The 18,312-nt window shown below is 42.0% G+C and overlaps 1 protein-coding gene across 2 annotated transcripts in view; it reads right to left on the minus strand.

Annotated features, from left to right (window-relative positions):
* The window catches only part of runx1 (RUNX family transcription factor 1), a 241,767-nt gene that overhangs the window by 95,814 nt on the left and 127,641 nt on the right, over positions 1-18,312 (minus strand). For both annotated transcript variants that reach the window (XM_062975081.1, XM_062975080.1), the window contains exon 4: positions 4,009-4,165. In XM_062975081.1, the coding sequence (XP_062831151.1) occupies positions 4,009-4,165 (157 nt within the window). The remainder of the gene's footprint in view (positions 1-4,008; positions 4,166-18,312) is intronic.

The following is an 18,312-nucleotide window of genomic DNA, read 5'->3' on the forward strand; positions in this document are numbered from 1 at the left end:
TTGATGTCTTGGGGGCCATGGCAGTAAGGGAGCCTGGATCAGCATTTGATAGGCACCTGGGCCATTCCCCCCTTTTCATGGTTACATCAGATTAGCCGGCAGGCTGTCTAATGATGTGATCCAGGACCCATGTGAGGCTGCTGTTACCATAAATTTAGTTGTGACCTTGTTATCCCAAAATGCTTGTTGCTTTTTCATGTTAATATTCTGAGTAATGTATAAAGTGCATCTAAATATCACAAAGCTTCAGAAGGAATTAATTTTCCTACATGAATTTTATGACCTTTGACACAACTCCCTTAGTCCTCATGCTTTAAGCCAACCCAATAAAAGAATAGTAGAAACTATACACTCTCCGGCAAACAGCCACACCTTTAGGAAACAGTTCAGAGTTGCATGAATAAACAAAAGCATATATTAGTCACTCACTCAAAATTGGTAAACTCAATAGAAACAAACCTTCAGGCCTGAACAGTAAGCATGCAATGTCCCCAAGATGATCTCTTCTTTAAACTTACCCTGACAAGAACAGTCAATCTTTGTTTGCGTACCTGCTTTTGTACATATGTGATCAGGGTTACAAGTGACTGGATGGATTTAGCAGAATAAATGACTTATTAATTTTTACTGAATAGCTTTGGTTCCTTCTTTTACTTTCCCATTCTGACCTTAAGAACTTCGCAGACTCTGATTTTTGCCTTCACATTTAAAGCCAGCTACCAAAGTGCAGGCCTGGTTTTATGAGCTTCTCAGACACTTTGCCAGCTCCACGTTTAAATCTTCAAAATGTTTTCTAAACACTCTGAATCATAATGAGAATTCCATTTACTGAAAAGGCGCAGCCTTCCATATAACAACTGAACATGTTTAATGACTGATCCTTTTATACATTACAGCATCACTCATGTTTTCAGTAAATGGATATAATTTTCTCCGCTTTACCCTATTATTATCATTCGTTAGCATCACCAAGCTACAATTCCAACTAAAGATATTTCTCCCCCAGCAATTATCTCTCGCACAGAAACAATCCATCTGGGTTTTAAAGCCATCTAGCTTTGCATATCAGGCTAAAAAGAGAGCAAACACATTTCTGGGGGGCAAAACTAGGGAGATGGGTCTATGAAAGTGAACTTCCTTGGAAAATCAATTAAAATCTATTATGTACCAATCAGAGAACCAATTCCAGTACAATGGTAAGGAGTGGGAGTCAACCCAGCTATGCAACCTTCTCCAGTTATAGTTGCAAATGGATATTAGTCCATGCAATGTTTCCATGCTCTCTGTTAATTCCCAACCTTCCTTAGAGTGTGCATTGTGTGTGTGTGTGTGTGTGTGTGTTTGTGAACAATATGGTAAATGCATGAACATACCAGCCTGAAAACTTTCTCCACAGGGGAAACAGTAGGTATGCGCCATCACTATCCTCCATGTATAAAGCAATATGTGGCCAGAATATCTTATTTATTTATTTATTTATTTATTTATTTATTTATTTACAGCATTTATATTCTGTCCTTCTCACCCCAAAGGGGACTCAGGACAGATCACATTACACATATAGGCAAACGTTCAATGCCTTTTAACATAGAACAAAGACAAGACAAACATAGGCTCTGAGCAGGCCTCGAACTCATGACCTCCTGGTCAGAGTGATTCATTGCAGCTGGTTGCAGCTGGCTTGCTCTCCAGCCTTGCTCTCCAGCCTGCGCCACAGCCCGGGCCCTCATTGTAGAGGGTCTTCATTCTTTAAAATGTGAGAAGTTACATAAATCAAATCTGAAGTTGCAATGCACTTAAATCTAATTATCTGGCTCCTACTACTTAGTCACAACTAGAGTAAACCTATTGAATCAAGTCAATCCCACTGGGTGGAAACTCTACTAATTCAATGGGATTCCTCTATTTGGGACAAACAATAGGAGTTAGGTTTATGTCCCTGTATATACACTAGCTAGAAAGTTTCTTTATGATATGGTGCCAATCCTTGTCCAGGAAAGCATATGAAAAGCACCATAAAGTCTAATTTGGTTGCCATATTATGTTTAACCAAACAAACCTATAAATGCAAATGACCAAGAAGTCACATAGAATTGATTAATACATAAACCATTGTTTCACTTTGGTTTGTCTCAAGGATACTGTATCTTTACCAGAATCAAGAGGTGTAATCACATTGCAGAATTATAGCGTTTAACAGCACTTTAATTGCCATGCCTCAATACTTTAGAATTCTGGGATTTGTAGTTTATTGATGGGCTAAAATCACGTACTAAAAAACTAACTGCCTTCAATGAGGCTAAATATGAGTACATATGTCCCTTTCATCTTAAGGGATTACCACAACACTACACAGAAACATGTTAAACTAAACAGCCTTTACTTCTAAGACTATTTATTTTGCTGTGGGTGCCAATTTGTCATTTTGTATATTCTTATCATCATTGTTAAGAGTAAAGGAGATGAACTATAGTAGCCAGAGCTAAGTGCATATTCAAATGGGGTATTCACATTGAACAATTATTGAATGACAATTAATGAATAAAATGTTTTTTTATAGATGATCACTAATTCTAATATGCATAATGAGCAGTAGTGGATTCTACCTCTAATCGCAGTGAAGTGGGGGATCCACTTGGGATTTTAGGCTGAACTTTAAAGGAGCTATGTATAGTGCTGAACTACTTTGGCGTTAAGGGTACAACAAAAGAGATAGCACCTTTAACATTTCCATGAACTCAGAGCAATTTCATTATTATACTGAAACGGAAACCAACAGCCTCCACTGATAATGATATGCATCAGTCTGGATTTGCTAGTTTTAGCAACCACCAGCTTTAATCAGCAAAATTTTATTTTTGTCACTAAAATATCAGTATATTTAATTAAGCCAAACAATAGAATAAACCTGTGTATACTACACTCATATTTTACTGATAAAAGTGCACTGATTTTTATTCTACAGACCATCTCCAAACTCTTTAATTACAAATGCGTGCTAATCGCAGAAATAGTGAAAGTCATCTAAAGCAGTTATGTTAACATTAATGGAATGCAAAATGATTTCAAAGTATTTGTATTACAGGAAATAATATAGTTAAACATTATCTTTTAAATTAATAACAATGAACTGAATTTAACAGAAATGTTTTTACTTTGGATGATGATGCATAATTAATCATATAATGCATGGATTGTTGTAAAAATCTGAATTCCTACTTACATCAAAAATAGACCTAAATCCAGTGTTCATTTCACCTCTACTTGAATAACTAAAATTAATGGGACTTGCTAATCACAGATCCCATTGATTTCAATTCTTGGTTAAGATTAACATTGGATTTCACTCTTTGTTGTAGAACACAAAACATCTCCATTCAGACCTGAATGCCTCTAGAATTTCTTGTTGGTCACATGCTTATAAAGTCATAATAAAGCATGTTGAAATCTGCACCACTATTAAAAGTTGTCAGATATGATCACTCTAATTTCACAAACTCCCACATGCAGGAGTCTACAAGGTTTCCCATTAAGTTCAACATGATAAATCTAATGTGTTCTTATGTTCTTTGTGCTCCCTGCAGATCTATCTTATCTGCTGAAGCGAATGAACAATCCACCCATGTGGGACTTTGGGCCGCATATACTCAAGCACCCATAGAACTTGTTCATGTGCATCAGTGCCTGCCAAACATTGGTCAAGTACAAATTTTGTATTGATACTAAGTTATAGCTTAATGTTATTTAGCCAGTACCCCTTTGCAGTGTAAATACATTTTTTAAAATAAGGTAATAACTTACACTCTGCAATTATTTACTGCAGCAGTGCCAACAGGGTGGCTTCATAAATGCTGAAATCCTAAAACAGCTTACTCAGGCATAATTAAAATTAAAAGAAAGTGATTATTGCAAAAAGAAAGCCCAACAGCTGCAACAAAGGATTCCACAATAATGTTTCTTGGCTAAGATACTACTTTAGTTAATTTGGACATAATCAAAAAGTCATACCTCTTCCACTTCTGCCCACAAATCTCAAGTCGTTGAATCTTGCTACTTGATTCTTCATGGCAGCAGTAGCATTTCTCAGTTCTGCAGAATAGTTTTCATCATTCCCAGCCATTACTGTGACCAAAGTACCATCAGGAACATCTCCTAAGCCGACCACCTAAAATAGTAAGAGAGTTTTGAGTTTCTTTTCAATAAATCTAATTATGCAGGTTAGATGTGAACAACAGCATATGAGTCAGAAAAAAACAAACACTCAGGCATATGAATCTAGAATGTTAGTTTCAGTAGTTACGACCTACTGAAATATAGGTAAAAGGTAAAGGTTTTCCCCTGATGTTAAGTCCAGTCATGTCTGACTCTGGGGGTTGGTGCTCATCTCTATTTCTAAGCCAAAGAGCCGCCATTGTCCGTAGACACCTCCAAGGTCATGTGGCTGGCATGACTGCATAGAGCGCCGTTACCTTCCCGCCGGAGCGGTACCTATTGATCTACTCACATTGGCATGTTTTCGAACTGCTAGGTCGGCAGGAGCTGGAACTAACAGGGGCCGCTCCCGCCACTCCCGGGGCTTGAATCTGGGACCTTTCGGTCTCCAGCTCAGTGCTTTAACGCACTCCGCCACCGGGGCTCCCTACTGAAATATAAGAAGTTTAAATCATAGCTAACTATTCATACTGATTTCAATGGAAATCGGAAGTACTGACAACCATCCCAATGACGGAATTAAAATTGGTTTGTTAAATAAGATGCAAAGGATCATGCTAATCTAACATAGCACAGTACAGAAAGAAATAAAAAGCCAGTTCCAAACCTTTAAAAAGAAAGAAAAATAAATGCCAACAATTCAAAAAAAAACCTGGCATAGCCCTCAGCCCTAGTGTCACCCAGCAGAAACTTAGTAATGGCTGAAAATGTATGTTTATGCCTTTCTGCCCTAGATTTACTGGGCCTCCATTTATTCATGTGCAATGGAGCTCCATGCAGTCATGCTGGCCACGTGACCTTGGAGGTGTCTACGGACGAAGCTGGTTCTTCGACTTAGAAAAGGAGATGAGCACCAACTCCCACAGTCGGACACAATTAGACTTAATGTCAGGGAAAACCTTTACCTTTATCTTAAAGTAGTCCAGATGAAATAAATGGGACCTAAGTCATGACTATCATGATCTATTGATTTCAGTGGAGCTGTTCTAAGGGCCTATCTACCTTGAGGGAAAAAACACTGATTCACCTTGAATCCAGTGCTGACTGTCTCCACAATGCACAATGACTTTCAGTGAATGTTCTAACTTTGGAGTTTGCCGGAAACTCTGGAGTATCCTGGGGATCCAGGCAGCTGGATCAGGTTTCACTTGGCCCAATCTCCTGTTTAAACACACATCATCACTATTTCGCTGCACTGATCAATACAGAGAGAGGGGATGGCTTGTCCCCGTGTCACTGCCTCTCCTCCATGTCGGCCATGGAGTTTCCTGTGATACTTGGCCATCACGGTCATGTCTGCTGATGTCAGAATGGGGACTTTGTGCAACCAGCAAGAAGGACATCCATTCTGACAACAGCAGATACGATGGCCAGGCACCTACAGTGAGTTCCATGGCCAGTGCGGCTGTCACAAGAAGGTGACAACCCAAAAAGGCCCATGTGGTGTTGACCCAGATGAACCATCTGGATACCAGTGTTGTGCCACATCAGTTTTGGGTGGGTTCATGCAGCTACGATAATAGTCACTCCAGAGTCAGTCGAGGGCATAATGCTCTGGACTGCCCCCAACATAAGCTACCAGTGTAGGCATGGGCCATAGGTGACCAAGTCTAGTTTCAACACTTTCACTGGAAATGGCTTTGAGTTACCAAGTGGAAGAGGAAGTGAAGTTTTACACTGTTGCTACTTTTGCTTTTTGTGCCATAGCTGAAGTAGCCAGCTGTACAACTGAATTCTTGATGCAGAGCAAGATTGTGCATTCTGTTCTGAAGGAGATGCACAATGGACAACGTATAATGGAACACATGAATGAAAGAATTCTAGGCCTTTTATCAGTCCCTTTCATCCCTGTACTGGATGCACATCTCCCATTACCTTTATTTCTCTTATCTTTACTTCTCTCAACTACACAATAAAACAGTGACCTGTCCCACCAAGGAGGCAATGGATGACTGTAAAGACTACCATTTATTACAAATACAGTGTAAATGATTACCAGTAAGCTCATATGCCTGAAAGCATATAGAATAACAGAGCTATCATAATGCGACTGATAGATAGCATCACTTGCCACACTTGCTCACAGACGATTTTGCTGCAGACATTTTTGCCTGATATGAGCTAAACATATTTTACCAAACTAACACTTCACTGTCAGTACTTGATATTTTTCTATCTGTATGCAATAGGGAAACATATTTTTATTTATCTCTGCATATACTATTTATTTATACATACTGTCTCACCCCTATATGACTGTGCTAGTAACCTTCCTAGTAAACACATATAAACACATATAAATAAACATTTCCTTTGCAATTTCTTTTCTAATGATATTAGCAGAGGCTTAAAGAGGCTTTATTCTCTCCTCTGTGTTTTTTCTTTAATCTTTTATTATAGTATTTTTTTGGTGTTTTATCTCACCATTTCACTATTTTTCTGGCTTCCTGCTCCTCATATACCAGTTCAATCATGAGCATGTCACATGGAAGTCCAACTGGAATACTTCTATTTATTTTATTTATGTCCCATTATCCTCCTATACATGAGACTCAGTGAGGCAATAGCTATAATTTAAATGGTATTACTTATCAGCATTTGTTGCAAGATAATATGCTCAGAACCAGGGATTGGGAAGCCTTACATCTATTTAAAAAACTCACATTTTCCAAGTACCCAAAAACTGAAAATAAAACATAAAATAAAAGCCTTTTCACTTCTGCTAAAAACTCACTTGTGTTGAAATTTTCACTGGGCAGGGACACTCTACTTCCAGCCATGTTTTCTCCTGTGCTATCATGCAATGACACAATCAACTTACATTTTTCCCCATTCACCTGCTCCTGTTTGGCCTCCACCCCTTCAAACGTTCACACTGTGGTTAATCAAATGTTTGTGGACAAAACAAGAACCAGGAAAAAAAAACTTAAGAAGGGGGAAACAAGAAAGGTAAAGTGAGGAAACATTATGGGAAAGATCTATAAGTGCCTACCTATCTATTTAATATTGGTGTAAAAATCCTACTTGATATTAATCTTGTAAGTGTAGAAGTGAAAAAAATTATACTTCCTTGCAGCCCTATTATTTTATTCTTCAGTCTCATAGACGAAAACACACTCTATATGCTGTTTCCTTCTTCTTCTTTAGGCAAATAAGAGAGAAACTTTGGGGCATTTCCCTTGAAGTTTCAAATAGCAGAATCAGGCCCAACATGGTATCATTTAGGCTCCTTGTGACTATTTAAGCATATTCAAAAGGGGAAATACCTTAAGGGTTCAGCCTTATGCAGGCATACTTGGAGCTATTGCCACTGAAATTATTTGGCCTATGTTTAAATAAACATGGTTAATGTTACAAAGGCTACAATCCTAAATAAAGTTAGTATGGAGTAAGACTTGTTTAACATAGTAGATTAAATGTAATAGTTCTTTTAAACCTAACCGTAGATGAGGAAAAATTTTCCTTTCCAAAAAAAGCTGTTTAAAATACATGGGTCTGGAACTTTCTTCACTGTTTTCCCCATTCAAAAGGTTGCATGATATTAACAGCAATCTGGCATTTCTATAATATGATTGAGGATGCAATCATATTATTTTTACAATGTCAGAGCAAATCATGGTTATGCTAGGTCAGCAAACTACAGTGTTAGCTGAAGAAGAAATATATTTTGAATTTGATACTAATGGGGAAAAAATCAACGATCTTCAAACACAAGATTGTTATTTTCTGTAGCTTAAAAAAACTATAGAAAAAGTATCTTTTCAACTCCTCGTGTTTACAATACGATGTAGGAAACTCTAGCAAGACAGAGAAGAAAAAGAAATCTGTGGGCCCAGGAGAAAGTCTGTGGCAAGTAAAGCTGTAAAAGCAGCGGAGAAACACAAACATTTACATTATAAAACAGACTAAACAGATAAGTAAGAACTTGCTGACTGAAGATAGTATTTTGCCAGACTGCTCAGTTTATGAAAATACATTTTACGCAAGCAGGATGGAATATCAGCAATTCAAAACCACAACACAATTAGAACTGTTTTACCCCATTCATCAAGGGAAAAAAATATTCCAACCAGGGGAAAAATTACTACCTTACTCTAAATTATACTGCTCCATTACAGTGTATGAAATTTAAGCAATAATTGCAGTGGGGTTTCTTTCATTTTCAGCCCATTTATACATCTCTTATTTTAAAAATAATTCCCAGGTTTCTAAAGAGATTTTGGCAAAGCGATGTATGGAATTCTGTCCCTGAATCAATTTAATCTGAATAGTTAGATTGGAAATTATTCAATCACAATTGATTTCACTGCTCTTCATTTTTAATCTTTTTAATTCTGAAAGAGCCATCGAGTTAACTGCATCAAGGGGCAGAATGATCCATTATTAACACAAGATTACAGGCAGTCCAGTTCATATGATGGAAATCAGGCTGAAGTGCTATTCAAAACATATTTAGGCAGAAATTCCTTGGGAATAACTACACTGTATTTGCTTCATGTACAACTAAGTCCTTTTGAAACCCGCTAAACTTACTTCCACGTAAACATACTTCAAACTAATGTGTAAGACTGTGGTCATAAAAATGTCTTTTTGGAAATAATTAGCAGGGAAAACATGATGTTTACTCCCAAGAAAGTGCATTCATTTTCTGCTGTAAATTCAAATATTTTCTCTTAGTAGAGCTGGCATTTGTGGGATGCAACTCTGCAGTTAGCATAGGCAATAGTAAATGGCATGCCAGACAGCTTATCAGTAGTTTTAAAGGAAAGCCAGTTGAGTCTTTTTACAAAAAAAAAAAAAAAAGATTGCTGATCTGCTACATTACACCATAGAAAAGCAAGGCTTGTAGAAGCAGCCATTTGAAACATTCATTATAATTTCTCTTCACAATTTTTCAAACATGGTTGTGGAAAGGATTTGGTTGGACAGTGTACTTAATGAATGGCAATAAAAACAATCAATTTCACTGGATTGGCTTTGTATGTGTATAAGAGAGAAAATACCAATATAGACACAAGCAGAAAGACAATGAAAAGGGATATTTACTATTCTAAATTAATCTATCCACATAGTTAATTTTCAGATTGAAAATGTTTATTTTAGCCAGTTATAACATGAGAGCCCTATAGGTGAGTTTACTAGAGATTTCTCACCCACTAAATTCAATAGGAGTTACTTTTGGGGAGAAATATTTAGAATAGTTCCTCTGGGTCTTATTAAAAATGATAATAAACCTTCATCTTTCGACAGTGTAGGGTAATGCAAGACTGGTCCCTAGGAAAAAGATAGAGGAAGACACCGAACTGGAAGTAAATTTTTGTTGCAGGAGAAAAAGAAGACGAAGAAGAAGAAACGCGCTGGGTTTTGGAAACAGATTTCCACAGTTAGGGTTTGTTTGGCGAGCCACATATTTGTGGGGAGAAGCAAGGAAGGAACCGAATCGAAGTGTGGTTTCCATCTCGGGCTGTTCTTGAGAAGAGACGGAGTGGGGGAGGTCGACGGCTGTATTTAAAGGCTTGCCTTCAGTCCGGAGAAAAAGACGAGGAGCCAAACAGGTCCTGCCGGCTGCCAGTTGACAGGGGAAAGGAGCGAAGAGCCGAAGAGGGAGAAAGCAAGCAAGCAAAGAAAGCCCGGGAGTATCCCAGCTTCTGGGAAGCCCCCCAGAGAGAGATGAAAATGGTTGCCCCTTCAGCCACTATGTAAGTAGGCTCACTTTGGGGGGAGGGAGTGGGGAGAAACACGCGTGGATGGGACCCTCGTTGGCCACATGGTGTGGCCGTGCCTTCAAGTCGCCTCTCCACTCACTGATGGTGACCCCATAAATTTCAGAGTTTCCTGAATATACAGAGCCTACAGCAGCAGCCATTCCTTGCCGACCTCCAATCCGAGTAATAACCAAGGCTGATCCTGCTTAGCTTCCAAGATGAGGCTGCCTTTAAAGGTTTATAGGTCCTCAGGGCTGACCAAGCAGCATGGCCTAGTGTAGGCATGGGCAAACTTTGGCCCTGCAGGTGTTTTGGACTTCAACTCCCACCATTCCTGGCCTCAGGCCCCTTCCTTTTCCCCCTCAGCCGCTTAAGCGGCTGAGGGGGAAAAGGAAAGGGCCTGGGGCCAGGAATGGTGGGAGTTGAAGTCCAAAACACCTGCAGGGCCAAAGTTTACCTATGTCTGGCCTAGTGGCTTGAGTGAACACCCTGCAGGACACACCTAATCAAAGTACATCGATGGCCTTTCAGCCTCTTCTTCAAAACTTCCAGAGACTCCACTACACTCCCAGGCAGCACATTCCACTGCCTACCAGCTCCCAAAGTCAAGAAGTTCTTCCTAATGTTCAGGTGGAATCTCTTTCCCTGCAATGTGAATCCATTGCTCCCTGTCCTATATACAGGGCCTCAGAAAACAGGCCTGTCTCCTCCTCAATGTGAGATCCTTTCACATCTTTAAACATGGCTACCATGTCCCAGCTCGGCCTTCTTTTCTCCAAGCTTAACATATTACCCAGGGGGAGGCAAGGGCAAACCCCTCTGCACAAATCCTGCTGGGAAGTCCCAGTGAGAGGGTTGCCTTAGGGCAGGTATCCTCAAACTGCTGTTTGGACCTCCAACTCCCAGAAATCCTGACCATTGAACAAGTTGTGTTGTTGAAGGCTTTCATGGCTGGAATCACTGAGTTGCTGTGAGTTTTCTGTGCTGTATGGCTATGTTCCAGAAGTTTTTTAAATACTGCTAGATTTTGTTCATTTTCATGGTTTCTTCCTTTCTGTTGAAATTGTCCACATGCTTGTGGATTTCATTGGCTTCTCTGTGTAGTCTGACATGGCGATTGTTAGAGTGGTCCAGCATTTCTGTGTTCTCAAATAATATGCAGTGTACAGGCTACCAGTATTTTTTTTAAAATCTAAAATCAGGACAGTAAATAAAGAACAACACTCAGAAGACAGGGGAAGATCAGGGCCAGCTAACACCTCTCAACAAAGGATTTCCCCAGGCAGGAAACAGCCAGGCCTTGAAGCGGCAAGGCTATTGAGTTTTCCGGGCTGTATGGCCATGTTCCAGAAGCATTCTCTACTGATGTTTCACCCACATCTATGGCAGGCATTCTCAGAGCCACAGATGGTGGCGAAATGTTAGGAAAGCATGCTTCTGGAACATGGCCATACCGTCCGGAAAACTCACAGCAACTAAGCAAGGGAGGTTTATATATCTGTGGAAGCTCCAGGGTGGGCGAAAGAACTCTTATCTGTTGAAGGCGAATGTGAATGCTGCAATTAATCACCTTGATTAGCATTGAAAAGCCTTGCAGCTTCAAGGCTTTTGAACAAGTTGCCACAGGCTTCTGGGAGTTGGAGGGCCGCAGTTTGAGGATGCCTGCCTTGAGGGAAACGGCCTGAAGGCACACAACACGAACAGGCCCTCCGGAGTTAGGAAGCGATCCTAGCGGTTAACAAACCTGGCCTCGAGTTTCCACGACTATTAAAACCAAGGACATCCTGGCCTGGGACTCCTTAATTGTTAAGGAGGTGAGCCATTGAACCATTGGGGTTGACTCCCGGGGCGACTTTAGCCGGGAGTAACAGGCATGGGGTTCGAGACCAAAGGTGAGGCCCTAAGGAGGTGGCACTGCTCTTGCGAATCCCACCCGGGGAGAGCGCGGATGAGCTCCCTCTATCAGCTCCAGCTCCATGCGGGGACATGAGAGAAGCCTCCCACAAGGATGGTAAAACATCAAAACAGCCGGGCGTCCCCTGGGTAACGTCCTTAATAGACGGCAAATTCTCTCACTCCAGAAGCGACTTGCAGTTTCTCAAGTCGCTCCTGACACGAAAAAAAAAAAAACTGCTCTTGGAGAGAGGTCGGGACCGCCGCGCGGCAGGTGGGGCCACTCCTCCCCTCTCCTCCAGGGGACTCGTCGTGGGGGGCCTCGCGGGTGGAAGTCGCGGTCGCCGCCCATCCCTTCAGCTCACGCCTCGTGCCTCTGAGAAAGCCAGTTTTCGCTCTGGACGGGAGGAGAGGAAGTCGGGGAGGTAAAAGTCCCCCTGAACCGCGTGGACACGAGAATTCTGCCCCCAGAGATTGGGCGCACCCGTAGCATCAATGCAGCCTGATACCGTGTCAATTGCCATGGCTCAATGCTATGGAATCTTGAGAGTAGTAACTTTTCCAAAGCCTCTAGTTTACTGGGCTCCTGTGAGTTTTCCGGGCTATATGGCTATGTTCCAGAAGCATTCTCTCCTGACGTTTCGCCCACATCTATGGCAGGTATCCTCAGAAGTTGTGAGGTTTGTTGGAAACTAGGCAAATGGGGTTTATATATCTGTGGAATAATGTCCAGGGTGGGAGAAAGAACTCTTGTCTGCTTGAGGCAAGTGTGAATGTTGCAACTGATCACCTTGATTAACTGAATAATCTAATCTATTGAGTCCCCCCAGGAGTTGAGAAAGGCGGGATATAAATAGGGTAAACAAATAAATAATCTAATCTAATTGAATTACTCTAAAATTAGGACAGTAAATAAAGAACAACACTCAAAAACAGGGGAATTACAGACAAGAAATAATCAGGGCCAGCTAATCACCTCCCTTCCTTCCCCAGGCAGGAAGCAGCTAAGCTTTGAAGCTGCAATGTTTTTCAATGCTAATCAAGGTGGTCAATTACAACATTCACATTTACTCAAACAGACAAGAGTTCTTTCTCTCACCCTGGACATTATTCCACAGATGGATAAACACCACTTGCGTAATTTCCAACAAACCTCACAACCTCTGAGGATGCCTAGGAAACGTCAGGAGGGGATGCTTTTGGAACATGGCCATACAGCCCGGAAAACTCACAGCAACCCAGTGATTCCGGCCATGACAGCCTTCGACAACCTGTAGCCTTCTCTGCCAGAGTCTGCTGCCTCCACGAATTACACATCCCAAGATTCCACAGCATTGAGCGATGGCAGTTAAAAGTGGTGCCAAACTGTATCAGTTCTACAGTGCAGAAGCACCTAATGCCTGGTGAGGAAGTAGATGGCGATGGGGTTTTGGGAGGCTGGGAAGGGGCCAAATGGGGAGCCCTTTCTTCAGTGCCTTCGCCGCTGGGAGGTTGGAGCGAAGCCAGAGTCACGCCGGAAATGGTTGCAAAGCAAAGACCAAGGAGTCAGCTTTGTATTAGAGGAGCGCCCTGCTCCCAATAACGGAAATGAGACACAGCCAGAGAGAGAGAGAGAGAGGCTGCGATAGTCATCGTATGGAAAGAGTTGCAGAAAAAAGGGTTTAAAAAAAAAACAACAAAAAACACCCAGAGGCCAAAGCACGGCTAATGGGACAACCCTGGGTCTTGGCCGGACCCTGGGACCTGCGGATAAAGTGGCTCCGGCTGCGTGCTACTCCGGTTTAACTCCTTGGGAGAGGGAGGAAATGAGAGCGCGCTCACTTAAACGCTTCCGTGGGGACTCAAAGCACATTTCTACCCAAGCAAAACAGACTGACAGCTAATTATATGTGCGTCTGCTTACTATGTGTCCGGCCGAGTTCGGTGGGATTTACTCTTCAGTCATTGCTACTGTCACCTCCTCGCTTTGGCTCAAACAGTCCCCACCGAGGCATTTAAAGCAGGTGCTTTCAAATCAGACATGGGCAAACTTCGGCCCTCCCTTCAGGTGTTTTGGACTTCAACTCCCACCATTCCTCACAGCCTTTAGGCCCCTTCCTTTTCGCTTAAGCGGCTGAGGGGGGAAAGGAAAGGGCCTGAGGCTGTGAGGAATGGTGGGAGTTGAAGTCCAAAACACCTGGAAGGAGGGCCGAAGTTTGTCCATACCTATTCTAAATTCAGCCCAAGAATAAATCCCGAACCCTGTACAGTTGGGGTTTTTAATTCCTAAATTGCTTCCAATCAGAAATTGGGTTACAACTGTCAAGGTTTTCCAGACCGGCTGGAAGATTATGGTTTTGAAAGTTGCACTCCCCAACTGTAACTTTTCCAAGTTAGGGCTTGCAACTTCTCCTCCCATTTCATTCAGATCAACAGCGTCGTTCCTATTCTTTCAGAGGGAGAAGCCTTAATCCTAGTCTAATTTGGAAAGGGGTAGATGTAAATTCTGGGCTACATTCAGGAGGCAAAGAATCCTATTTTGGACTTTCCCCTTTCGGTGAGTTCCCAGGTCCTTTCAGTTATGGCCCCAAAGACTCTCCATCTCCACCCTTTTAAGAATAAAAACCAAAATACTGGGTTCTTCCCATGAATCCTCAGAATTTAAGTAAACTTGGGTGAATTAAGTGAGATTCTCTTCCAGGTGTTCAGATTGCAAACATAGATTGTCATTTGAATTAAATACAGAGCTGGGAGGCCAGAAGGAAAGTATTAATTTTTTCCTTCTGGCCTTATCCTAGCAATAGGGACCCTGAAGTGACAATAGGACTGGGAGATGAAATAAGAGGGCTTAGCTTTAAACTCTTGTAGAAAAGGGTCAAGGTAGCACCCATCCCCTGGAGGGAATGGAAGGAGAAAAACAGCTAAGACAGAGGCCTGGCACTGTCTCTTTCCCAAGCTTTTCCATCTAGCATTTACCTGGAAGTGGAGACCCATCTCAAGTGCATATGGAAACATACACAAGCCTGTGGGACTTATCTCCATATTAAGGACTTAAAGTTCCATTTGTCTCATACCTAGCTGACTGCTGGGGACATTGAATCATTTGGAGAAGTCTGGGCCAACAAATACCAGGTGGTGTAGTTATATTTCAGTGAAATAAATGGCAAAACTACTTCTGAGTATTCCTTGCCAAATAAAACCCAATGAAATATATGGGGTCACTGTAAGTCCACATGCAACTTGAAAGCAACACACACACAGAAGATTGGAAAAGAAAAGAATTATTTCGCTATCAGAGAGAATTTATGACTTTTACAATATCATTGCTGCAAATACCTTGCAAATTCAATACATTCTATTCTGTAAGCCACTATGAAATATTAGGACTTTGGAAAGGGTGTCAATGTGTGATAAAATGAATTTTGCTTCATGACCTTGGGGGGAAATTATTATTATTATTATTATTATTATTATTATTATTATTATTATTATATTTATATCTTGCTTTTTTTCTCATGATTAAGGCCAAAAGTCGCAATAGCTGGAAGCAAAACCGTGATAGGCTAAGGTGGGTTTAGGGCTCAACTTTGGTCCTCCACGACATTGACTGACATGTGTCACTTCCCCTTGTCTTGCAAGCATTCTCAGCAAAATGCCATCCAGTCCTTCTGCCGCTTGCTTGTGGTAGCTGCCTCCCCTTCCCCCCAAATAGGATGTAGGAGGAAGCCCCATTCCCAAGAAGGTCTTAGGGAATGTTCAGAGTTAGAAGAGTGTTAAAGGAAAGGATGGGAGGCAGTAGCTTTGCCTCTGATGGGCTAAGAGTTAGAAGGAGGGTTAGTTAAAAGGGCCGCAAGTCAGGAAATGCTACAAAGCCTAACTATTGGGGGTAAGGATGGGTTGAAACCTGACTGCATTTCATTTCTGAGCAGTGTCCTGGGCCTGGCACTTGCCAAAAGGCTTGCAAAGCGAGTCTGTCAGGGTAGGAATACTATCTGAGAGGCAAGTTAATATGAGATTAACTTTGAAAAGTTTTTTAACTCTAACCATCCAATTGGTAACTTCAGTAAGAGCCGACCTTTCGAATCAATGTCGTTTCTGTAAGTACTGTCTCATCATTGATTACTTGTTTCGGTGGATCTACTCTAGTTTGGGACCAACCAATTTTAACCTATCAAAATCCAGTGATAGGGTGGCAGGGGAAGTTAGTTTTGTTCTGAGTCCCCTCAGGGAGATAGGGCAGCCTATAAATATATTATTATTATTATTATTATTATTATTATTATTATTATTATTATTATTATTTTAAAGAAGACCAAGTAACTATTAAGAAATAGAGAGTAAGGAGGGTCACTCATAGGACAAAGAAGAGGTCTTGCTGGTTCAGGGCCCACTGTAGGTGGATGCCTGGTGTGTTTCCAGGCGAGAAACAATTGTAGACAAGGGGTACAAATATGGTAGAAGTTCCCCTGACATATTGGGAAGAAAACTGCAGATCTCCCACATTAAGAAACTTGAGATGCCCTGTCTTCAGTGATGGTTGAGATCGGAAACTACAATCCTAGCCTTGGCAGTTATGGAGCGAATACAGCTGAGAACAGCGGGCCTTATTTCTGGTTTTGTTGAAAGGCTGCCATCCTTGGCACCCCTTCTTTGTCAGGAAAGAAGCCCCATTCAAAGTGGGGTTCTTTATTTAGAGATAAATGCACCTAGATTCCACTTGCCACACTTGGGACGGACTCCTATGTCAAAATGCAGGGAAGCTGTTAGCAACAGGGTTATTCGGCTTCCTTGGAAGGAAACCTCAACATAGGATTTGCCAGCAAAGACAGAGAAAACTCGCCTTTTGGGAGTTCTTTTTCTGTGCCTATCTTTCAAAGCTTCATCTCTGGGCCCTTCCATATGATCCAGCCCTATAACCCAGAATATCAAGGCAGAAAATCCCACAATAATCTGCTTTGAACTGGGTTATCCGAGTCCATACTGCCATATATTCCAGTTCAAAGCAGAAAATGTGGGATTTTATTCAGCTGTGTGGAAGGGGCCTCCACACTGTGTTCAGAGAGGGCTTTGAAGCCAAGAGCCAAACTCCTGGCGCTTTGAGGCTACAATCCTGGCTCGGAAGTCAAGCCTCGATGGCTCTAGCGGCCTTGATTCACTCCTGCTGGAAGGCTGCAAACTGAAAGGGATCGCAGCTCCAGTAGATCTTCGCGACATGTATTTCCCAGGGGTAGAAAGTTAGGCCGACTCCTAACTGGATCTCAAGAAAGACAAAAAAACAACAACAAAAACCAGCCAAAAGGGCCCGCTGCTCAAGGCGCATCTTCTCTGAAGAACTTATGCAGTTTGGCACCACTTGTAACTCCGTGGCTCAAGGCTATGGGATTGTGGCTCGGTGAGGCACCAGCACTCTTTGGCAGAGAAGACTGAACACCTTGTAAACCTACAATTCCCAGGCGTCCATAAGCCTTGTGCCATGGCAGTTAAAGTGAAGTCGAAACTACATTCATTCTAAAATGTAGCTGCACTTTTTTACGACATGTATTTTCCCCAAGGGGCAGAAAGTTAGAAAGCCAGGATCTCGATAGGGACAATATAAGAAAAACACTCCGGTTTTGACACCACTTGAACTGCCTTGGCTCGAAACTGCGGAAGCCTGGGATGTGTAGTTTGGTGAGGCACCAACACTGTTTGGCAGGGAAGGCTTGTAAAACTACAGCTCTCATGATCCCATAGCACTAAGCCATGTCAATTCAAGTGGCATCAAACTACATTCATTCTACAACGTTAAACTGAAAGGTGTATTTCCCAGGGGCGGAAAGTTAGGCCGACTCCTAACAGGAATCTCCTGGAATTCCAGACATAAAAACTCACAGCAAATCAGTGATTCCGGCTATGAAAGCCTTCGACAACACAACAGCCTGTCAGCTTCAAAGCCTGGCTGTTTCCAGTTGGGGGAATCCTTTGTTGGGAGGTGTTGGCTGACCCTGATTGTTTCTTGTCTGGAATTCCCTGTCTCCTGAGTGTTGTGCTTTATTTATTGTCCTGATTTTAGAGTGTTTTTTTTTAAAAAGAATACTGGTAGTCATAAAGGAATGCCCGTCACTCGGAGTTCGACGCCACTTGAACTGCCAGGGCTCCAGGCAGTTGTAGTTTGATGTTGGGTTGTAGTTTGATCCATTCTACATTCCGCAGTGTAGATCAGGCATGGGCAAACTTCGCCCCCCCCCCAGGTGTTTTGGACTTCAACTCCCACAATTGTAGGAGTGGAGGGGGGCGTAGCTTGCCCACGCCTGGTGTAGATGCAGGGAAGGCTTGTGAAACTACAGCTCTCATGATCTCAAAGCGCTTTTTTCCCCGTGTCAGGAGTGACTTGAGAAACTTCTGGCGCGAGAGAACTGGCCTTCTGCAAGGACGTTGCCCATGGAACTCCCGGATGTTTTTATATATTATCATCCTATGGGAGGCTTCTTTCGTGTCCCTGCATGGGAAGCTGGAGCTGACAGAGGGGAACTCACCCCGCTCC

The sequence above is a fragment of the Anolis carolinensis genome, chromosome 3 (assembly GCF_035594765.1).
Source record: "Anolis carolinensis isolate JA03-04 chromosome 3, rAnoCar3.1.pri, whole genome shotgun sequence".
NCBI classification, from domain to species: Eukaryota; Metazoa; Chordata; class Lepidosauria; order Squamata; family Dactyloidae; genus Anolis; species Anolis carolinensis.